Here is a 24,605-nt window from a genome sequence, read left to right as displayed (position 1 = left end):
GTCTGGAGACTAGAGCAGGCACCTGAGTTCTCAGCGATGGTCAATCTATGGGAAAACCAGACAGGACATGGAAGGCGATCTTCTATATGGACAATGCTCCTATCTGGACCTGTAGTTATTTGGAAATGACTTGACTGTTTTTGGGTACGGCTAGTTCTTAACCTGACAACACTCTCACCGGATTCTGGAGCTGTAGACGGGAATCTTACACAAGACTCTTCATGTCTTTAAGCATGACCTTTCCTGCTGACTCAAAGCCTCCACATGACACAGATACAAAATATTCCAGACAAGAACAGCCTCTCTTACTGGCCCAAGGCTTTTAATTTTTTTTTTTAGACCTGTCAAATCGAAGACCGTCAGGATGTCCCACACAACCGCAGCGATACCGCAGTCTCTCCTCACAACTGAGTTCCGGCTTCAGCTCAGCCAACCAAACACGATTGACCTTCATAGATTCTGCACGGGTAACTGCCTCAATAGGCTGGGGAACAGATTGTCTTTGAAAGGGTAGAGCCAGACGTGACCGTTTCCTCATATGAATCACCTGCCTGGTCTGCTCCTGGAAGCTCAGAAGGGTAGATGTTGCAGAAGATTCCGGATTCAGCTCATCAAAAACCTTTCAGAAGGACACCAGGATGGCCTGCAGGCCAGAGGTGATATGGAAAAAACGTGCTCCTAGGTGGTTAAGCCATGCTAGGGCCTCTCCTGCCGAGTAGGACATTAAGAATCCCACCTTGACCGGTCAGAAGACAACCGATGACCCAAAACGTCATAGTAACGCATGCACTGCTCTAGGAACCCAGAGCACTGCTTCGGATACACATAGTACCGTGGTGGATCAGACGGGACATGCACCACTCTAGAGGCATGTTTCAGGTTGAATAGGCACAGCCATAGGTACTGCTACTTGAGCTGGCATAACTGACGGCAGGGCTGCAAATTGGGCATCTATTGTCTGCAATTGGAACAAAATTTTTACCTGGCTTTCTCGCAGGTAGCTCAGCTGCCGACATAGCTCCAAACGGAGGGAGGACTGGGGATCAGCGGGGCCCATGGCCAAGCATATTGTTATGCAAGAAGGTGGCGCACGTGGTCTCTTGGACCCACTGTGCCGGGCTTAACTACTGTAAGAGTGGTACTTGGCTGCTACCTGCAGCCAAGCCTGACCACCATCAGGAGCTCCAGTGAACACCTGGTAGTTCCTTAGCTACACCCCTCCTAGGTAAACATAGTTCCATGGCACAGTGGGTCCACGAAACCATGTGCGCCACCTGCATGCGTAACAAACTGCTACAAAAGAAGTGCAGGCGTCTTCCGGTCATCTTTTTGGGCTATTTATTAACTTCTGTTATACAGTTTGTGGCATCTTCCTAAAGGAAGGCACATGAAGAATGGTCAGGTCACTTCTTAATCCGCTTGGCATCTTTGCATTTCTTTCTTTTTAGCATCTTCAGAGAAATTTTTCATGCGGGTTTTGGAGTGGAACTGCCTGACAAAGAAGTGGTATTCATCATAAAGTTCCATATATATCCATAATAGGGTGACATTCTTGGTCCATTACAGCTCACTATAAACAGTTTGTGATATCCCAACAGATGATCCCAACACAACCATGGCTTGTAGTGATCCCCTCTTTATGGCCTATATCTTTTTTCTGGTTGTGTTGGGATTACTGTTAATATAGGCTGGGGTTGGATCCCATTTAGATTTTTCTGTGGTGCCCCCTCAATTTATATAATCCCAACATATGATGATTTTCCACTTTTCATGGGAGTCAGAGTAATATTTTTTTAATACATTGGACAGTTCCCTTTGCTTAGTCCACTTTAATATTTGCTGTTTTGATGAAGTTATTGAAAGCAAAAAGTGGATAATATGGGGAGAAGTAACAATAGACAAGATTCACTTTATCCAAAACTACTCCGGAACAGCTCTTACTGCACTCTGTACCGCTCCCTGGAGTATCACGTGACCATCCGAGTCATGTGCGTCTGACGTCACGATGGTCCTACGAGCTCCTGAAAGCGCTCATTCTACTATAGATGAATGTGCTTGCAGCACCCGGCATAGCGAGTGTCTGTTACTAGCCGGCGCTCCCCTCTAGATGCCTTAAAGGGAACCTGTCTCCCCCCAGGCGGTTTTAACTGAAAGAGCCACCTTGTGCAGCACTAATGCTGCATTCTGTCAAGGTGGCTCTTTTAGAAAGAATCGTTTTTATAAATTGTCACTCATACCTCTAGCACAGGTCCACGCAGGCGCGAGAAGGAAGACATCGTGTGATGTCAGTGGACGGACAGCGCTAACTGCGCATGCCCAAGAAACAAGATTACAGCGCAGGCGCCAGGTAAATAACTGAAAGCTGAGGAGGCGGCGCCCAGAAGAATGGAGGAAATGACTGATGGCTGAAGTGTCTGTGTCCGGGGGGAAAGACCTGCCCCCCCGGACAAACTAGAGCTACGAGTGACAAATTATAAAAACGATTCAGCGGTAGAAGGGACCCCAACTAAAAAAGCCACCTTGACAGAATGCAGCATTAGTGCTGCAAAAGGTGGCTCTTTTAGTTAAAAACGCCTGGGGGGGGGTGACAGGTTCCCTTTAAATCTGTCAACGGACTACAGACTATCAGCAAAAAGTTAAGTGACTCCAAACTATTATTATTTTTTTCTCATCCTCCGGAAATGCGCATCACCCTGCTGGATTTATTACTTGAGGTAGTGTGAACTGTGCAATCATTTGGATACATCTAATTTAGCAGACTGATAACAGATATTTATTGGAAGGACCTTTATTCACTAATTGTTTATCTTTACTATTTTTTATTTTTATTATATTTTATGTGGCTTCATATTTGAAGAAAGTGGACTACTCTTTTGGCCGTGCTGCTAATATCTACTTATGCCCTACACAGCACCGGTCCTCTAAAAAAGGTACCTACTTACGTTCTATATGTGCTTTCATTTATGAGCATAATTGACTTGCTACTAATACATAGGCAATCAACTCTAATCACAATTTGCACTTTGTATTCACAGCGCAGGTTTATTTTTTATCAATCTGTAAAATGACTGATATAATCTGTAGCAGAATGTATAAGGAAAGGTTAAAGGCTGTGTCTGACCGCACAGGGACATGGTCTGATCATACCACAGCTCCTGGGTAGGGGAGGAAGGAAAAGAGTATACGGACATTACAGCACGTAAAAGATGATTCTTTTTGTGAGGTAAGACATTTCCCTGTCTGTTTTTAAGCAATGGTTTATGCTCTAATATGTGTATACTCTTTCCTTCCCTCTCCTGCCCAGGAGATGTGGTATGATCAGACCATGTTCCTGTACGGTCAGACACAGCCATTACACAGGACACAGCAGGGGCACATTTATCTCAGCACAAGAACATTTTATTTAAACATATCCAATTGTGGAACTTATTATTATCTCAAAATGTATTGATTAAAATCAATCAATTTTGCTTGTGGGAAAACCCCTTTAAGGGTCCGATTACGACCTGGTCAGGATCACTGGTGCATCGCTAAATGGTCGCTAGTGAGCTGCCAAACAGGCAGTTTCTCACCAGCGACGCAGCAACAATCCAGAGATGCTCGGCGATCGCTCCTCCCTGTCACACGGCAGCGATGATGACGACTTCCGCTTGTGTCCATGCGTCGCTAGTCGGCACCAGCGGGACGCCAACGAGGAGAAAATGGCCCAGGACATTCCAGCGCAATCAGCGATATTCCAGTGGGGGGGGCCTGTCGGAGGCACGTGTCACATGTAGCGAGATCGCTAGCGATATCGCTGTTGCGTCACAAAATCGGTGAAGCTTTAGCAATATCGCTAGCGATCTCGCCGTGTGTAAAAGGCCCTTAAGTCATGGTAAAATTTCCTACCATTCACTCTGTACTGCAACTTAGGATTGTTTATATTACCCACTTCCTATGACGATTTGTTTGAGAATCCCAGCGCATGATGTTTAGTCAAACGAATCTATATTTGCTGGCTGAAAGTGGTCACTCCCATTTTCGCCCAGAAAGGGTCATGGGGGGGGGGGGGGTTCGAGGTGAATGCTGGATCATCCAGACACTCCCCTCTGCTTTGTTTGCCACCTGGAAACAAAGCGTCATCAGTGATTCTCGTGTTCCAGGGGCTGGTCCCTGCTCTGTCTACCTTGTGCAGTGTCTCCCTTGCACTGGACACACAATGGCTGAAGGGTGGAAGAAATTTTTTTTTTTATTTTGCCTCTCAGTTGCAAAAATATTACCAATCAAATTATTTGGCTCCAAATGAGTTAACTTTTGTTAAGTCCACGTGGGTGTTAACAGAGTTTTCACTGGAGGTGTCTCCCTGTATGAGATGTCAAATCATAAGAAGGCAGCAATGCAGCAGAAAAATGCTCAGATACTTACCGTTTTTTCAGGAGCCCATAAAAGCACCACGAGAGAGGGGATCCGCCCTTCAGGGACAGGAAATCTACAGACATAAAAGGGAGGCACCTCTCTCCCGCATCAGTTGGATTACAGAGCATGAGAGGAGCTCCACGGTTAGTAGCAAAATAAACAGCAATCTAACTAAAAATACTCTGCACACGTGACCAAATTTAACGCCCGGAAAAGGTGCCAACCCACACGTGAAAAGGGAGGAAATATAAGGGTGCTGTCATGGGCTCCTGAAAAACACCGCTACTGGTAAGTAGCTGAGCATTTATTCAGTCTCCCATGACAGCACCACATAAGACTTAGAGAGATGTAAGGAATTTAGGGAGGGACCACTGGCTCAAGCACCCTTCTGTCAAACGTGAGATCGGTGGAGCCACCCAGATTAGTCTATAATGTTTAAAGAAAGTGGATGGAGAGGACCACGTGGCCGCCTTACATATGTCCTCAATCGACACCTCCGACCTCTCTGCCCAGGATGTCGCCACGGCGTGAGTAGAGTGAGCTTTTAGACCTTCCGGGACTGCCACGCCACCTGCTGTATAGGCCAAAGACATCGCCTCCCTGATCCATCTCGCTAAGGTGTTTTTGGACACTCTAAGCCCATTCCTAATCCCCTGAAAAGATACAAATAAAGAATTGTCCTTTCTCCACGGGTCTGTTAGGCTAGTTTCACATTAGCGTTTTTTTGCGCAGCGCATCGTGCGCATAAAAAAACACAAAGAAAAACGCATGCAAACGCAAAACAAACGGTTTTTTTAGCGTCATGCGTATGCTGATGCGTCAAAAAAACGCAGCGTTGTTTGCATTTTACATGCGTTTTTGCATGCGTTTGCGTTTTTTATGCGTATGTGTTTTTAGGTGTGACATTTCACAATAGAAAAATCCTTGAAAAACAATAGAAACAGAGTACACCAATGGAACACCAGTGGGCGTGTGTCATTGGACTGTTTATATAGACCCTGTTACAGCTGAATTCCTCAGATTTTGCTGCTGTTTCCGGTGTCAAGATGGACCTGCGTCTGGATAATTTCCGATTCAAGTTGGATCTTGACATCACGCTGTCTCAGGCGTATGCCTTTTCTTGCCAGCAAGAAAGGGAGAAGGAGAGACAGCAGAGACGGCAGCGGCATCGGTTTTGGAGGCATCCAATAATCGAACTCCGGGAAAGCCGTGGAGCGTATCACACGCTGTACAGCGAGCTCCAGGGAAAACCCGGAGAAATTTGCAGACTATACCTGGATGTCCCAGGAAAGCTTCCTGGACTTGCTGGGTATGTGTCATGATCCAGTGTTGGATCTGGCGTTATTAAAAGCACAAAGTGAACTTTTTTTACTTTGGTTGAGTTCAAAGGTGTTTTGACTGTCCCCAGTGGTGGTTAGCGGTATCGCACCTTAGGTTTAGGTTAATGTTCACTTAATTAGGGATCAGGTGTGACTCCCTATAAAGGTGTGCTTAGGGGGTTCACTCACCGCTGGTGATATTTCTTTCTGAGTTGTTGGAGAGCCTGGTGGAAGGATGGAGCGGGATAGGAGTCCTTCGCAGTCAGCCAGAGAGGATGAGTGCCAGCTAATGGTGTCTGCAGGAAGGACTGGCATGGCTTGGTGGAGTCGCAGTTTATGGTGTCGGCGGGAAGTGCGGGCATGGCTTGGAGGAGTGGCGACTTGGAAGAGAGTTGCACTCAGCATGCTCTACTTGGTTGCTGAGAACTGGACTCGAGCATGCTTGGAGTCTTGGCAGAGGCTGGACTCATCTTGGGACTCTGTGTACTGGACTGCTGCAAGTGGTGATGGACTCTGCTCCCAGGCTGCACGATGGTGACGGATCCAGTTATGTGATGGATCAGGGTGGAGGAGAAGATGCGCGCAGGTGGTGGGCTCTGTTGCTAGGAGTGCACGCAACAGAGCAAAGATAAGTGGTGTTTCCCCTGTATTGTCTCTTTCCTCATGTGTTACTAGTGCAGTGGTGGGATTAGTCTCCGCACCGACCCATTCCCTAGTGAGGGTTTAGGGTCAGGGCGAGCAAGGGCGTTAAGGTACGCGTGCGGCGACAGGTGCGGAGCCTGTTTAGGGAATGTGAGGAGTGTAGGGACACTGGCTCAGGGGAGTGCAGGAGGTCTCCTTTTCCCCATTCCCTATCGCAGGGCCCACCATTGTTAATGTGTCCCAGGTTCCCCCCTTTATTATTTAAATGCGCCTTACTGGAGGCGGTGTTTCCAGAAATATATTTATAACGTGTAATACCTAAATCCGCCAGGTGGAGGCGGCGTATCCACCTGCACGCTTTATTATTTAAATTCGCCCCACTGGAGGCGGTGTATCCAGGGTCACGTGTGTTACGGGTTCGCCTTGCGGTATCATCTGCGTCCTGACACACGTGATCATGACAGTATGGTTGAAGGAATCATCCGGAGACGGGACACTCAGCTCCGGCGTGCCATTCCTCCCGAAGAAAGGCTCCTCGTCACCTTACGGTATGTAATGTTTTTATGTTTGCATAATTTTTTTTTTCTTTCAATTTTTTTTTTTTTTTTTTGCTAAAAATTTCTGTGTTTTTTGGTAATGAATTTTAACATTAATTTTGGGAAATTGCTTTTTTTGCATAATGGTTTTTCTTCTGTCATGTACTAATCCCAAGCCTTTATAAAATGTTTTTCTGCTATGTTGTATTAAAAAAACATGCAAAATAGTTATGCCATGTACTTTTTATTTTCAGTGTTTTTATTAATACCCTAGACAGAAATATAAATTGTTTTTCTTTTTATGTTTTGCAGGTTCCTGGCAACTGGAGAGAGTCTTTCATCCCTGCATTTCCAGTACCGGCTGGGAATCTCCACTTTTCCGGGATTGTTTCTGACACCTGCAGGGCTCTGTGGGATGTTCTGTGTCCGGAGTTTCTGCCCTTGCCCACCGCCGAAAAGTGGCTTCAAATATCGGACAAATTCTGGGCAGTCTGCAATTTCCCGAACTGCCTAGGAGCGGTGGACGGGAAGCACATCCGCATCACAAAACCCGCAAGAAGTGGCTCTGAGTACTACAACTACAAGAAGTACTTTTCTACAGTACTCATGGCCATTGCGGATGCAGACTGCCGGTTTGTGGCGATGGACATAGGGGCATTCGGACAGGGCAACGATTCCCAGACTTTTAATAACTCTGATATGGGCCGGAGGTTGTACGGCAGCCAGTTCAATTTTCCACTGGCACAGCCTCTTCCCCAAACCCAAGCTCCACCACTGCCATTTGTAGTGGTTGGGGATGAGGCATTTCAGATGTGCCAAAACCTGCTCAAGCCGTACTCCAGCTGTGACTTGGACCAATCCAAGAAAGTATTCAACTACAGGTTTACGAGGGCACGCAGGACTGTAGAGTGCGCCTTTGGCATTCTAGTGTCCAGATGGCAAATTCTCAGCACTGCCCTCAATCTCAAACTGGAAACAGTGGATGAGGTGGTGAAGGCGTGCGTGGTTCTACACAATTTTGTTATGGCAAAGGAGCGGCCGAACTTTGACATGGATGAATCTGCTGCCAACCCTTTGCCAGATTTTACTCAGCACCCTCTTCGGTCATCAGTCGAAGTTGCCCAAATGAGGGACCAATTTGCGGACTTCTTTTTATCCGATGTGGGTCGTGTAGCATGGCAGGATAAAATGGTGTAATAGTTTTGTTGTTTGTTAATAATAAAATGCCTGTTTTTTTATACCTGTACTCAGTGTACTGTGTCTTAATACACTCCACTACTCACCTGCCCAGGTGTCCAGTGAAATCAGGATGCTGTGCTTCCTGACTTTACAAGGACTCCTGACCAGGTGACCCTACATATAAAAGTAGTATGACCTTCCTCATTTCTCCAGTCCGTGTTCATAAGGCATATTGCAGAGAAGGTGGAGATAATACAACTAATATTTATATCACCTGGCCTGAGTATACTGATTTTGGGATGCAGTAGCATCCTTCACTCTGTCTGATAACTGACCATGTGATTAAAAATATTAGTCGTAGTATCTCCACTGTCGCACGCAGACTGGAGAGATGATAAAGGTTTATACAATGTCTACAATCCCCTGGCCTGGTGTCATGATGAAGTGATGATGCGCCAAAAAAACGCATCCTGACTTCAGAAATTTTGGACACCTGGCCAGGTGAATACACATAGGAGTTAACCTCCAGCATCTCTCCAGTCTGCGTGCAATAGATAATGCAGACTGAAGTGACGCTGCAGATTACAACTCATAGGTATACTCACCTGGCCAGGTGTGCTAAATATTTATGACACCAGGCCATGGTATTTGTAGATATGGCCTGTATTTTCTCCATCATCTATTCAGTCTATTTGCCACAGACTGAATAGATGATGTGGTTCATTACAAGGTATCTAGAATCCCCTGGCCTTGTGTCACAAAGAGTGAAATGAGGATGGGCAAAACACACCATCCTCAATTCACTCTTTATGACACCTGGCAAGGTGAGAATAGATATGCCTTGCACCCTCCACCATCAGTCTGACCAATATTAGCAGACTGAAGAGACTGGTGGATGAAAATACAAGTCATATATTTGTGTTTTTGACATCACATAGCTCCAGGACTGACACAAGAAACATGTGTCAGTACTGGAGCTATGAGGTGTCAAAAACACAAAGTGTACGGCGCAGTGTGTGCAGGCGGCGAAAGGCACAATAACCAAACATTATTTTCAAATCAAACTTTAACATTTATTTACATAAAAGAAATTAAGATTTTTTAAAAAAATAAATAAATACATTTCGTTGGGGTCAGTTGGTGGAAACTGGGGTGTGTGGAGGGATGAGGAACGGCTTAGGGTGGAGGAAGGGGTTCTAGGGGAAGGAGGAACCAAAGAAGTGGGGGAAGGGAGCGGAGGCAAGGAAAGTTGGGAAGTGGGAGGTGAGGGAGGGTTAGAGTCCTCCTCTTTTTTTTTTTTTTTTTTTTTTTTTTTTTATGATGGTGGCCCGTCGGCGTACTGCTGTCCTGTCTGGAGCTCCTGGAGCCTGAGGACTGGCTCGACCCCGGGGACCGCCTTGAGCCTGAGGACCGCCTGGAGGCCGTGGACTGGCTGGAGCTGGGGGGACCGCCTGGAGCTTGTGGACCGCCTGCCAGGATCCTGTAGCTGCTGTGGCATGCTGGTGGTGGAGGATGTCCTGGCAGGGGCCGTAAAGAGTGAATGCGGGTCCCCAGCTGATGCTGCTCTGAGGTGGTGGTGCTGGTGGCGGTCCATGCAGACGTGGTGGCGGTGGCGGTCCATACCGGGGTGGTCCTCCCGCTGGTGGTGGTGGCGGTGTTGCCCCAGTCAGGGGTGAGCTCCGGGTGGTGGTGTTGGTGGTGGCGCTCCAGGCAGGGGTGGTGACGACGGGCCATCCAGTGGTGGTGGTGGTGGCAGCAGTGGTGGGCCAGGCAGGAGCAGCGCTTGGCATGGTGTTGGCGGGGAAGTGTCCAGCTGCACTCGGACTTGGGGCGGTATATTGGTGTCCGGCGAGGCTTGGAAGAGTGGTGGCCGTGCAGCGATATGCAGCAGAAGTAGGTAATGCTGTGAATCGAGACAGCGGTGGCACCGGTGGAAATGCCACCGCTGACTGCTGCATATACCTACTCTGCTGCATAGCCTGCATAAAAGCATTGTTGCAGGTCTGCATGACAGTCAACTGGAGGTCAGGGGTAAGGTGTTCTGCCGTGTCCCGAGCTATTTGGGTACAGAAATGATGTGCTGGTCTGGCGAGGTCGACTTCCAGGCGCTCAAGGCGACCCTCGATAGACTTGTAGCGTTGGTCCAAAAGGAGGAAACCGCTCTCAAGTCTATCGGCGAGTGCCTTGAGGCTACTCTGAAAGACCGAGCTCAATTGAACGAACTCGGGCATGACAGGCCTGTCCGAGGTCCTCTGCCGCTGCTGGCGGGAAGTGCCCGCAAAACCAGTGGCAGAGACCTGGGACAGGGGAACACCTGAGCGACCAGCTTCCTGGTTTCCAGATGACTGTGGTGCAGACCTGCAAGGTGCTTCCTCGCTGATGGATGGCTGGGACGGGTCCGGGGCAGCTTGATGAAGGACCGGGATTTCTGTCTGTTTTGGGATCTGTGGGTTCTGAGTATGCTAGCCAGAGCAAGGAACCAATCCACCCCACTGAGGTATCGCCACCACCAGACGCAGACGAGTTTCCTTTGTGTCCTTGTTGGGGATGAAGAGGAAGGGTCCCCTGTACCTGACATCCCGGAGTTAGGGGTGGCCGGGGAGAATTTTGGGACTGCCCAACATAGGGACCCCACACTAAGGGAAGCCTTTAACAATGTCACCGTCATTAATGGGGTTGCACAAGAGCCGGGAGCAGACACAAGGTTTCCCCATTTTATGTTGAGTGGGGAATTGTTGTACCGGGTCATGAAAATAAGGGAGGAGGTGGCAGAGCAGTTAATAGTACCAGCCCCCTATAGACAAAAAGTGTTGGACATGGCCCATTCACACATCTTGGGGGGACACCTGGGGGTGGAAAAAACCCAGGAACGGATTGTACAGAGGTTCTATTGGCTTGGGTGTCACCGGGAAATAGTAAACTATTGCAGGTCCTGCCCGACATGTCAGTTAACTGCCCCCACATCTCATTTTCGGAACCCTCTTGTGCCACTGCCCATTATTGAGGTGCCATTTGAGAGAATTGCCATGGACTTGGTCGGTCCCTTAGTTAAATCAGCTCGGGGCCATCAGTATATATTAGTCATCCTGGACTATGCCACACGCTATCCTGAGGCCATTCCCCTGAGAAACTCCTCCGCGAAGAGTATAGCCCGCGAGCTGGTCCATGTGTTTTCCCGGACACGTTTGCCGAAGGAGATCCTGACCGACCAGGGGACACCTTTTATGAGCAAGGTGATGAGAGAATTGTGCAGAGTCTTGCAAATTTCCCAGTTAAGGACTTCAGTGTACCATCCGCAGTCAGATGGCCTTGTTGAGAGGTTTAACAAGACACTGAAGAGCATGCTGAGAAAAGTCATAGAGGAAGATGGTAGAGACTGGGATTGTCTCTTACCGTATTTACTGTTTTCTATCCGTGAAGTTCCCCAGGCCTCCACGGGGTTCTCCCCCTTTGAGCTTCTGTACGGCCGGCATCCGCGAGGTCTCCTAGATATAGCCAAGGAAACCTGGGAAGCCGAAGTCACGCCCCACAGAAGCGTCATTGAGCATGTGGCACTGATGCAGCAGAGGGTTGCGAAGGTGATGCCCATTGTTAAAGAACATCTCCGCCAGGCACAAGAGGCTCAGGCCAGGGTCTACAACCGGTCAGCCAGAGTGAGGCAGTTCACTCCGGGAGACCGAGTTCTCGTGCTAATCCCGACGGTCGAAAGTAAGTTCTTGGCCAAGTGGCAAGGGCCATATGAGGTGGTGGAGAAGCTGGGAGACGTAAACTACAAGATCCACCAACCCGGAAGCCATACCAGGTATACCATGTTAACCTTATCAAGCCATGGCAAGATAGAGAGCCAGCGGTAACTCCGTGCTTGCTGGGCAACCTAGAAGGGGAGGTTGGAGCCGTTACCATAGCGGAGACTGTCGAAGGCCCAGAAACAGCAGTGCCGGGAGTTACTCCAGAAAAACCGCGACCTGTTCTCAGAGTTGCCGGGGTGCACAAAGGTGGTGGAGCACGAAATTCTGACCGAGCCACATGTGCGGGTGAATGTGAAACCCTATCGTATTCCTGAGGCCCGGCGAGAGGTAATCTCCAAGGAGGTGCAGCGTATGTTGAAGCTCGGGGTCATTGAGGAATCCAAGAGCGGCTGGTCGAGCCCGATTGTCCTGGTCCCAAAACCTGATGGTGAATGGAGGTTCTGCAACGATTACCGAAAGCTGAATGAGGTCTCCAAGTTCGACGCTTATCCCATGCCACGCGTTGATGAGCTCATCGAGAGACTTGGACCGGCCAGATACATAACCACTTTGGATCTGACAAAGGGATACTGGCAGATTCCCATGGCACAGGAAGCCAAGGAGAAGACGGCATTCTCCACACCAGACGGTTGCTTCCAGTATGTCCGGATGCCGTTTGGCCTACAGGGAGCTCCAGCAACCTTCCAGAGGGCGATGGATAGAATCCTTGCGCCTCATAAGCTATATGCTGCCGCATATCTAGATGATATCGTCATCTTTACCCCGGACTGGGAGACTCACCTGGAGAAGGTCCAAGCAGTGTTTGATGCTCTAAGAGAGGCGGGGTTTACAATAAACCCGAAGAAGTGTGCCTTGGGGAGAGAAGAAGCCAAGTACCTTGGATATGTAGTGGGGCGTGGCGAGATCAAACCCTAAATCAATAAAGTGGAAGCAATTCAGACATGGCCGAGACCTCTGTCAAAGAAGCAAGTTAAAGCTTTCCTGGGGATTGTGGGATATTACAGGAGGTTCATCCCAAACTTCGCCACAATGGCTGCACCTCTAACTGATCTGCTTAAGGGGACAAAGTCAGTGATGGTCAGCTGGTCCGAAGAAGCAGAGTCAGCCTTCCAAGAAATGAAGGGAGCTCTTTGTAAGCAACCCGTTTTGGTGGCCCCAGACTTTAAACGTGAATTTGTCCTCCAGACAGATGCCTCAGATGTCGGGGTAGGAGCAGTCCTCTCCCAAGAGATACGTGGGGAGGAGCATCCTGTTCTCTACTTGAGCAGGAAGTTGACTTCTTGTGAGAGAAATTACTCAGTTGTAGAGAAGGAGTGTTTGGCCATAAAATGGGCAGTGGACACATTACGGTACTACCTGGTGGGACGGAAGTTTAGGTTAATATCCGACCATGCCCCACTCAGGTGGATGAGGGAAACAAAGGGCAAGAATGCTAGGGTCACCCGCTGGTTCTTAGCCCTACAAGACTTCAGCTTCCATGTAGAGCATAGGGCCGGGAAGCTACATGGGAATGCCGATGCCCTCTCCAGAATCCCTTGCCTGGTAGGTGAAAGTGCCAAGCCCCATGGCTTTAGGCAGAGGGGGGAGGTATGTGGCAGGGCTAAGGGTCGTGTAATTGATGGGAGATATGTGTCTCATAAATGGCTTATCTCCATAATGTAAGGCATAGGTAAAGCGTACCAGATATTATTATTGTTGTTGTTTGAAGGACCTGTGGTGAGGTCACAGTCAGGTGACCAGTCAGCTGCTGAGTTCGTGGGTGTGGCTACAGCCTTATAATGTGGCCTGCTCCTGAACCAGGGAGCTGTATGTGGGGAGGACTACACCTCCCAGCATGTGCTGAGACTCGCGGTCTGAGTCTGCAACCACGAATGGTTATGTTTTATGGTTTATGACAGAAATAAACCTTATGAACTTTGGAAGAGCCTGTCTCCTGATTGTCTCCCGCTGCACCTGAGTGAGTCACATCCCCACTATATATAGATATATCTATTATTTTGTTTCTGTTAGAAACCCTGTCATAGGGCTCCATTATATGTCCATTTTGCAAGGCGGCGAGAAAATCTCGCCATACGGATTGCATACGGATGCAGACACGCGCAAAATACGCAACCACACCTTGCTTACGGATGACATACGGAGCACTATTTAGGGGTCATTCATCCGTATTACGACTGTAAACTACGGACCGTATTTTGCGTCGGTTAGTGTGACCCCGGCCTTAGTGTGATTGATGGATTATTCACCACCCTGAGCACCTGTCATCGAATACCTTCCACCTTTGACTCCGGTAGATGACATTCTTGAGTTCTAGAGTCTTGGACAAGACCCAGGAACTCCTGCACCTCCAGGGGCTGCAATCGTGATTTCTTAAAGTTAACAAGCCACCCAAATCCTGCAAGGTCAAGATTACTTTTTTCAACTGGGCAGTGCAGTGTAGATCTGAGTGGTCGACAGTTAACAGGTCATCCAAATAGGGAATCCCTAGTATGTCCTGCTCATGTAGATGTGCCATGACTTCTGCCATTATCTTAGTGAAAACCCGGGGAGCAATAGCAACCACAAAGGGGAGTGCTCTGAACTGGAAGTGATTTATTACCCCTCCCAGCGAAACTGTCACTCTAAGATACTGTTGATGGTCTGTATGTATCAGGACGTGGTAGTAGGCATCTTTAAGATCTAAGACTATCATGAAACAATTGTTAAAGAGCAGCTTTATTACTGATTTTCCAGACTCCATTTTGAAAGAACAGATCAGCAGGAATCTATTGAGGCCTTTCAAATTGATGATGGTACGAAAGGAGCCATCTGGTTTCTTGACCAGGAAGAGGGGGGAATAGAACCCCTTACCTCTTTGTACCACAGGAACTTTTACCAAGACCTCCTTCTGCTGAGGTTCCTGGACCGCAGATTCCAGCGCCAATTGCTCTGCAGGTGAAGAACGTATTGGAGCTAGAAGAAACTTATCTTGAGGTGTCTTCCGAAATTCAAATTTAAGCCCTATTTTGATGACACTAAGAATCCATGGGCTATTCGAAATCTTTGACCAGGCAGGGTTGAAGACCAAAAGCCTGCCTCCCACCTGGTCCGGCAGTCATTGCGGTTTTCTGCGGTCACGGGAGGAAACGAACATATATCCTGTACCTTTTTTCTTGTTACTGTCATATGTTTTTTTACTCTAGCCAACCTTCTAGGGCCGGACCACCTCCTACTGAAATCATGCCTGTATGCGGGTCTTCCTAAGGAAGGGAATCACTTTTTACTGTCACCCGCCTTCTCCAGCAGTTTATCCAGTACTGGGCAGAACAAATGCACCCCTTCACATGGGATGCTGCATAGTTTTGATCTGGCCTGCATATCCCTCAGCCAGCACTTCAGCCATAAGGCCCTACAGGCAGCATTGGGAAGGGCCGCCGACCTTGCTGCTAACTTTACGGAATCTGCCGACACATCTGACAGGAAGGCTGCCGCTCCCTGGATTAAAGAAAGGGAGGATAGGATCTTGTCTCTAGGGACCTTGTCTTTCAGCTGCTCCTCTACGCTGTCTAGCCTTACCATTAATGACCGGGCTGTGCAAATGGCCGCTATTGCTGGCCTGAAGGACCCCACCAATGTTTCCCAAGCACCTTTTAGAAACATGTGGGCCTTTCTGTCCAGCGGGTCTTTTAGACTCCCCAAGTCCTCAAACGGTAGGGAGGTCCTTTTACACACCTTAGTGACAGCCGCATCTAATTTTGGGGCTTTATCCCACAAGGATGATGCCGATTCCTCGAATGGGTATCTTCTTTAAAATGCTGGTGGTAGAGAGCCCTTCCTCTCGGGTAATCAGGGAGCTGATTTTATCGATTACGGGAAAGGATTTCCAAACTTTCCGGTCTATCCTTTAAACATCATGTCCTGCATGGACCGCTCTGACCGGGGTTCTTCAATTCCCATAGTATTGCTTACAGCTTTCGCTAGCCAATTTACCTGATCAAGAGGAAAACAGGAACGACTTGATCTGGCTTCTGATGATGACGAAGTTGAGTGGGATGAATTTGACATTACCTCACCCGAGTCACTCCCTGAAACTAACACCTGGGATCTGGGCTCTTTCCCCTTGAACCCTATTTTCTGGGACAGGGACTTTACTGAACCCCTGACCTCCTGTCTATCTCCCTTAAGCTGGAGGTAAAATCTGGGGTCTCCTCCGCCACTAAATGTTGTATGCAAGGCCTGCACAACTTTCTTTCATAGCCATCCGGAAGTGGTGATCCGCATTCCCTGTGCTTAGTTTTAGTGGAACACTTTCTCCTCTAACAAATAAGGAGAGCGGAAACACAATGGGAAACAGCACATCACCAAGTGAACTTTTTCGTAGATCACTTACCCAAGACGTGTGACTGAATGGTACCGTAATCTGTGGGGGGGTCCTTCCCAGCCGGTGATTCATCTTTACGGCCTGAGGACTTGCCCGATCTAGATTTCTGACTAGCTTTAAGTCCACCAGCACGACTACTGCCAGTAGACCGCCACTGGGTGACACTTGCATGGGGCTTCTCTGAGAGCTGTTGCTGCTCTGGTGAGTGCTGCTGCGCATCTTGCTCCGGCGACTCCATCTTGCAAAATGGGCCTAGAAGCACCTGGCAGCCACTGCAGCCATCTTAAATCGCCGGGCACCCCAAGGTACCGCCCTGGTTAAGCACCAGTCCCGCCGCGCGTCCCCGGTCGCGGCCACTAAGCCCTGCCCGCGGTCACGTCGCCCTGCTTCACACTGGATACACGCCGCGGGACGCGACCCAGCCCCCTCAGCCTCCCCTGCAGACGCATGACGCCCATACAGGACCAGATACCCTCGGAGACATCCCCGGAATCCCAAGTCAGCCCCAGGGGACAGTCAGCAGCAAACCTAACTGCACCTGGCGAATGACCATGTTGAAAGCTAGCACTCCTTCCCAGAGGCTGCTTCATCTGCTGTTGTGTACATCCACAGTGTCCCTGCGGTGTGAAGCTTCTGGCATCCCGGACAGCCTGAGGTAGGGGACCCCCGATACCTGGATCAGCCTACCGGGCCCAGGCAAATCTTCAGTCTTCTACCTCTTCAAAAGGTATGTCTGTAGAGGTAACCCCGTCAGGGACAGGAAACCAACTGATGCGGGAGAGAGGTGCCGCCCTTCTATGTCTGTAGGTTTCCTGTCCCTGAAGGGCGGATCCCCTCTCTCATGATGCTGTCATGGGAGACTAAATAAAGAACAATCCCCCCACCATAGCTACAGTTTTTTAGTGTGTCAGGTGTAATAATACAGCTCTGATATCCAGGTCTATCCTGCTGCACGTTTAAAAAGTGCATCTGAGTTTTGCTATGTCACGTTACAAACCTTTATATCACCTTTCCTCCTCTCATAGCACTGTCGGCTTTGCTGTAATGTCCCATACAACAAACTGTCTATCCGGTGCTGTGTCAGGTATGACATATATGTCTGTTGTGCTCAAAAGTTGATGCAAGTATAACAGATATAAGTGTGTCCACAAGGCAGTGTAGACAAGGGGCAGTACAGCAGAGCTGACAGTGCTAGAGAGTAAGACAGCTGATAAAAGGGTTTGTAATCGAACACAGCTAAACTCAGCTGTGCTGCTCCTCACACAGGGACTCTATCTGAAAGGTGCGAGTCATCGGTTCTCAAAGCTACTAGCACTTTCACGCACGAAGTTAGACCAGGAAATTAGAGCTATATCATAACAACTAACATGTTGAGAAACCCAAGTATAGTGGGGGCGTGTTAACCTTCTGTCTGCTTATGATTAAGCAATTTATACAAGGAAAAAAATGTACATGCCTTTAGTGAAAATGTTCTGATAAAACACCCACTTGGACTTAAAAACGTGAACTTATTAGGTACAAAATGCTTTGCAAAACATATTCGCAACGGAGAGGCGAAATTAAAAAAAAACTTATTTCGATTTGCAGTGCCTATTGCACCGTGCGTCCAGTTAAACATGAAAAATTTGGTGAAAGGCACTCTTAATAGATGGTGTTTTGTTCTAGTTCATTTCACATACATGTTTATAGTACCTTTCCTCAGGCATTGTTCACAGAAGACATGACCGCAGCTTGTTATGGAAAATCGAGAGGCTTTTCTGCCAGGCTGCTGAAAGCAGAGGTTACACCGTACCAGATCATTCATTTTGTTCGGCTTAGTATGATAAGATGTGCCTGCAGAAATGTATAAAAAATTAAATTTACTTTATTTGTGAAATGAGAAAAAAGAGAAATCAACAAATCAAATAGTTACAAACCTAATAGTAACATCTCCAAGAATAATTATTTTATTCTGACAGAGTAAAAGAAATCTGGGAACTGATTCTGAATTATCAAACAATTTGGATTATCGTACAGCAATAAATAGTACATAGAGTGATAATAAAAAAAAACCTCCTGCAGAGAAAGAGGGCAGGTAAATCTCTTGGGCAACAAATATAGGTTGATTTCACACATCCAACTAATGGACAGTGAAGTCTGGACTGACTGTGGGTCTCTGACCCAAATGTAACAGCCTAGTAGGCATATATGAGGCTATGGACTTCAGGACAGGAGACCTGCAGCCAGTCCGGACATCGTAGGCTGTAATTGGTCTGTGAAAATTCAGATGGGTGAAACCGGCCTTAATCACTTCTCCGTTCCTGGGTCTCTTTATTTTTAGGCTCCGGTGCAAGAACTGTCAGAACGTTGTTAGTGACAGTCGATCTTGGAACAAAGAGAAAGAAAGCAGTATATCTAGATTTGGGAACTCCACTATGTATAAAAGAATTAAAATTTATTTATTACTTCATTAAAGACACATATACAACACAGCAAGACATTAACATTTAAAAAATGCAAATGGATGCAAACATGTCAAAATCATAGAATAATGATATGATGACTCTCCCACAACAAAAAACCCCATGAAACAACAATAGATGTAAATAGATAGCAAACAGACCACCACAAGCATATAGAGAATTACATACATGAGACAATGTAGTCTTGAATAAATGAATGAGGGGCCCTGCTTATAACAATAGAAAAAAAGCTATTCACAGCACCATGAACAAACGGAGGCTAGAAATGTGTAGGCCTCTGTGCCACAGACCTCCAAGTAAGGTATAGAAAAAGGGGAGGCACAGGACGTATAAAGGTACTGTCACACTTAGCGATGCACCAGCGATCCCGACCAGCGATATGACGCGGTCAGGATCGCTGGTGCATCGCTAAGTGGTCGCTAGTGAGCTGCCACACAGGCAGATCTCACCAGCGACATAGCAGGGGTCGGGGGTCGCTACTTACCGGTCAGACGAGGCGATCCTGACGTCCTCCCGCCCGCGTCCATACGTCGCTCGTCGGCGCCAAAGGAAGCCCAGCAGGAAGCTGACGACGAGAAACGGTCCAGCGATCAGCGATAACCAGCGGGGGAGCCGGTCGGACGTAACAGACATAGCGATATCGCTAGCAATATCGCTAGCAATATCGCTATAACGTCACAAAATCAGTGACGTTAGAGCGATATTGCTAGCGATATCACTTAGTGTGACAGGCCCTTAAGAATAGGAGAATAGAATAGTTATCAGCCTCCTATTCTTATGGTCAGGTATTTTACATCTTAGGTGCCTGCATATTTATTTTGGAAGTCTGTGATCCAGAGGCTTATACATCCTGTGCCTCCCCTTTTTGTATACCTTACATGTATACCTTACTTGGAGGTCTGTGGCACAGAGGCCTACACATTTCTAGCCTCCGTTTGTTCATGGTGCTGTGAATAGCGTTTCTTCTATTGTTATAAGCAGGGCCCCACATTCATTTACTCAAGACTACATTGTCTCATGTATGTAATTCTCTATATGCTTGAGGTGGTCTGTTTTGCTATCTATTTACATCTATTGTTGTTTCATGGGGTTTTTTGTTGTGGGAGAGTCATCATATCATTATTCTATGATTTTGACATGTTTGCAACTATTTGCATTCTTTACATGTTTTTAATGTTTTGCTGTGTTGTATATGTGTCTTTAATGAAGTAATAAATAAAATGTAATTCTTTTATACATAGTGGAGTTCCCAAATCTAGATATACTGCTTTCTCTTTTTTCCAAGTGTGACTTTTAGTATATCATTGGTGAACCCCTTAGCTTTTCATTCTAGCGGTGCCCTCCATTTATCTATTTTTCATTAGTGACAATGTCACACTTTCAAGGGGCATGGGGCCAAAACAATTTCAGACATCTTTGTCATCTGCCATCTACAGTGGATATAAAAAGTCTTCACACCCGTTAAAATGTCAGGCTTTTTCAGTAAAAAAAAAAAAAGTACCAAGACAAAACATTTTGGAATGTTTTCCACCAACAATAAAGCGCCCTCTTCAGGACACCCATGTTTTCAATTGGCTGGGCCATTTCAAAACTTTGATCTTCTTTTGGAGAAGCAATTCTTTTGTAGATATGGAAGTATGCTTAGGGTCATTATCATGAAATTCTTCTTCATCTTCAGCTTTTTAGCAGAGGTCCGAAAGTTTTGAGGCAATTGATTTGGAACGGTTTATAATTCCCTCCATCCTGACTAATGCCCCAGTTACAGATGCCAAAAAACAGCCCAAAAGCATAATGCTGCCTCCACCATGCCTCATAATGGGCATTTTGTTATTTTGGTGCCAAACATATCTTTGGAATTATGGCCAAAAAGTTCAACCTTGGTCTCATCAGACCATAAAATGTTTTCCCACATGCTTTTGGCAGGTTTGATGTAGATTTAGACTTTTTATATCCACTGTAATTCAGAAGACTAGCTGTCATTTTAAATATTTGTTCATAGTACACGCAAAAATAACTAACTTTGTAATGTATCGCAACAGAGAAATCATCCTTTTTTCTGCTCCTAGACTCATTCATTCTCAATTCATGGTTAAAATCCATCGTCCGGGAATGCAGACTTTCATATATGGTTCTATGGAGGATGAAGGGGAGAGTGAAGAGGGAGAGGCAGACACAAACATTCCACTGAAACCAGTAAGGTTATGTTTAAACGAGTTTTGATTAGTTTTTGACACTGTATTTTCTCTGCGCAAAAAGGCATCTGCGCAGAAAAGTGGATGGGTTTAAAGAACTATCATGCATAGGCCTTTTTCAGACATCAGTGTGTCAGGTACATGTGGTGACAGTTTTCACACGTACCGGAGACATTTACACACATAGCCCCATTCAAGTGAATGGGTTTATGCACATGTCAGTGTGTTTCCACGAACCGTGTGTCAGTGGGTAAAACACACTGACATGTCAGGTTTCTTTTACCAGCAACACAACACAAGATGCAAAATGTCCTGCACATGTACACACTGACACATGGATGATATCCGTATGTCATCAGTAAGACAGGTATCGGCGCCAGGGAAGCATTGGTACAGTTAGCATGAAGACCGCTCTCATGATTCTCCCCTGCTCTGCCTGCGATGAGCGCGAGCAGGGGAGAATAATGAGAATTATACTCAAGTAATAATAGTGTGAGCAGGCAACAGCTGAAGGGAGTATTCATCAGCCGTTGCCTGCGCTATAAATTAAAAAAAAAAAACAGCATGGGTTCCCCTGTATTTTTGATAACCAGCCAGGCAAAATTGACAGCTGTGGCTGCAGCTGTCTGCTTCAGCAAGGTTGGTTATCAAGAACAGAGAGGTCCCCACGCTGTTTTTTTTAATTATTTAAAAAAAAAAATGGAATGGGGTACCCCCATTTTTGACAACCAGCCTTGCTAAAGCAAACAGCTGGGGTTTGGTATACTCAGGCTGGTAAGGGGGCCATGGATGATGACACCCCCCCCAGCCTAAAAATCATAGCCTGCAGCCACCCCAGAAAAGGAACATCTATTAGATGCCCCAATTCTGGCATTTTTCTCTACTCTTCCCACTTGTTCTGTAGTGGTGGCAAGTGGGGTTCATATTTGTGGGGTTGATGTCACCTTTGTATTATCTGGTGACATCAAGCCCACGGGTTAGTAATGGAGAGATGTCTATAAGACACCTTTCCATTACTAATCCTATCGTTGTATTGTAAATAAAGACAAGGCAAGTATAAAGTATTTTGTTTGAAATAAAAATGGAAAACTGTTTTGTTTTATTTAAAAATAAACACTTATATTCACCTAACGCACATTCCATTGAAGCCCTTGTCTCCTGTAATAAACCAAAAATAAGAAAACAACAATATCCCTCACCTGTCCGACAGTCTGTCCCACGCAGTAGTCCATGTCTGGGGATTAATAGTTTTCAACTTGGACGGTGCCAAGATGTGACCGTTCAGGCTAAGAACCACTGGTGAATTACCTGCTGCAAACGCAGCCTCAGTGACTAGCGGTGACCTCATCAAGGTTACCGCGGGTCACTGAGGCTGCGCTCCCAGCCGGACAGAACCGCAGTAACCTCTACAAATTTTTCACGTTGAGAAATAGGTCATTTTCTGATCATAGCTTCCATTTAACCCTTTGGATGTTCTCTGACAGCGGCATTTAAATAGTTTTCAATCGCATAGTGTCTGTTTGCACACCTCTCTTGGTACTGGGCTTTATAGGAGACCAATAGTTTTACTATGCAATAGAATACTGTTGTATTGCAATATATTATATGAGCGATCAAAGATCACGTCCCCTAGGAGGACTAAAAAATATGGAAAGTGTGGTTACAAATTGTAAAAATAAATGTTTAAATCCTTTCTGTTTTTCAGATTAAAAATAAAAACAAATAGTATTTGGCAATTTTGTGTCTGATCTCTCAAAATATAAAATTATTTAAACCATTCTTGATGATGGAAAAATAAGCAAAAGGGGTTGTCTGAAGTCCAATATAATTTCCATCCTAAATCTCTATGTATTTAACCGCTTTACCCCCCGAGCCTGTTTTCACCTTCATGACCATGCGAAATTTTACAATTCTGACCGCTGTCACTTTACGAGGTAATAACTCTGAAACGCTTCAACAAATCCCACTGGTTTTGACAATTTTTTTGTGACATATTGTACTTCCTGAAGGTAGTAAAATTTCTTCGATATGTGGGAAACGAAAATTTTGCAAAATTTTGGAAAATGTTGAAATTTTCAAACTTTTAATTTTTGTACCATTAAATCAGGGCGTTATGTCACACAAAATAGTTAATATATAACATTTCCCATATGTCTACTTCACATCGGCACAATTTTTTAAACATACAGTAATTTTTTTTGATTAGGAAGTTAGGAGGTTCGAAGGGTTAACACAAGAAAAACTATTTTATAATTATATTTGCATCGCTTCTGAGAACTATAACTTTTTTACTTTTCCATTGATGGAGCTGTGTGCTGGGTTGTTTTTTTGAAGGACAAGACGTTTTCAGAGATATCATTTTTAATTACATTTGTCTTTTTGACTGTGTTTTATTCAACTTTTTGTTTAGTGATATGATGAAAACGCTTCATTTTGCCTAGTTTGTTTGTTTTTTTTTTACAGTGTTCACTGAAGCAGTTAACTGGTGGGACAGTTTTAAAGGTGGGGTCGTTCCAGATGCAGTGAAACCAAATATCTGTACTTTTGTTGTTTTTTCTCTTCACAATAATATTTATTTATGGGTACAATATATTTTGTATTATTTTGTGGTTTCAAAAATATTTTTACCTTTTTTTTTTTAACTTACTCTCATTATGGGACTTTTAGTTTCTACACTGATTGCAGTTCTAAGGCTATGTAACCAAGATCAGGAATAGCGTTTTTGACACCGTGTTTTTGCTGCCTCCAAAATCACGCAGTTAAATCTGCATGTTCTTAGAGTACTAAGCGGATATAATGCATCTAATGAATGGCTAAGGGGAAAACTACGCAGCGGACACGAGCGTCTCCGATGTCGGATTTAACACCCACACTGCGGGTGAGTTTACGCAGCGGTAAATAGAAGCACAGTGGGCATAGGATTTCTATAAATCCCATCCACTGTGCTTCTAACATAGAACGCAGCGTTTCGGACACAGCGCAAATGTGCTGCATGCAGAACGCCGCTATTCCTGATCGTGGGCACACAGCATAATGCATTTCAATGCATTAGAAATGACAGTCAGCTCTTACACAAACTTGTTAGATAATGCACTGTGCCTGGTCTAACAAGTCTGCTAGAGCCTGGTGACCCAATTGTCGTTGTGATGACATCAGATCATCATGACGAGTGGGCTACCCTCCTTTGGCTTTCCTTTCAAAAGCTGCGATTGCAGAATTTAGGGAGTTATAGTGCCAGGATTGGTGCCGGCACGGCTCCTGCCACTGAATTCCGGGTGTCAGCTGTCAGAATCAGCTGACACCCAGCGGCGATCATGCGAACACAGCCGGGATGTACTCAGTACATGCAAGGTCGGGAAATACTTCCTCACCAGGACATACTGCATATGTCCAAGGTCATGGAGGGGTTAATGAACAATCTAAACTATTTTCTAATATACTTGAATTAAAAATCTCCTATTCTTCCCTATCTGCACTAGCTAACTGCTTTTCTATTTTTTTTCCCCACTGCCCTTTTGAGAACGAGTCGACTGAGAATCCAAGCGCATGCTGGGATACTCAAAACAAGCGTTCATCAGTGATGCTCATTTCAGGGGCTGAGCTATTCCTTGTGTGATGTGCACAATGACAGCACGCTCTTCGCCAGCTCAGATCAGCAATAACCAGCTGGCACCAGAGTGCATTGTTAGGATGCCCGGAGTGCAGAGACCAAGGACGTCACCTGCAGGGGAAGCACTTGTCTCTGCACGCTGGGTGTTCTGAAACTCCTCT

At 46.2% G+C, this 24,605-nt stretch overlaps 1 protein-coding gene across 9 annotated transcripts in view; it reads right to left on the bottom strand.

The window, feature by feature from the left end:
• RNF212 (ring finger protein 212) overlaps positions 1-24,605 on the bottom strand; it is a 146,593-nt gene that overhangs the window by 116,334 nt on the left and 5,654 nt on the right. For 6 of the 9 annotated variants that reach the window (XM_073568796.1, XM_073568797.1, XM_073568798.1 and 3 more), the window contains exons 2-3: positions 20,662-20,773; positions 17,873-18,013 (exon numbers count right to left, since the gene is read on the bottom strand). In XM_073568796.1, coding sequence (XP_073424897.1) covers positions 17,873-17,984 — 112 coding nt within the window. In that variant the 5' untranslated portion in view covers positions 17,985-18,013; positions 20,662-20,773. Of the gene's footprint in view, positions 1-17,859; positions 18,014-20,661; positions 20,774-24,605 lie in introns of those variants that run through there. The other 3 variants (XM_073568799.1, XM_073568795.1, XM_073568802.1) reach the window with 3 other exon arrangements.

The sequence above is a fragment of the Dendrobates tinctorius genome, unplaced genomic scaffold (genome assembly GCF_039654945.1).
Source record: "Dendrobates tinctorius isolate UK_male_01 unplaced genomic scaffold, ASM3965494v1 ptg000022l, whole genome shotgun sequence".
NCBI classification, from domain to species: domain Eukaryota; kingdom Metazoa; phylum Chordata; class Amphibia; order Anura; family Dendrobatidae; genus Dendrobates; species Dendrobates tinctorius.
Note: the sequence above shows the minus strand (reverse complement) of the source record. Positions and strands in the feature narration are given on the sequence as shown.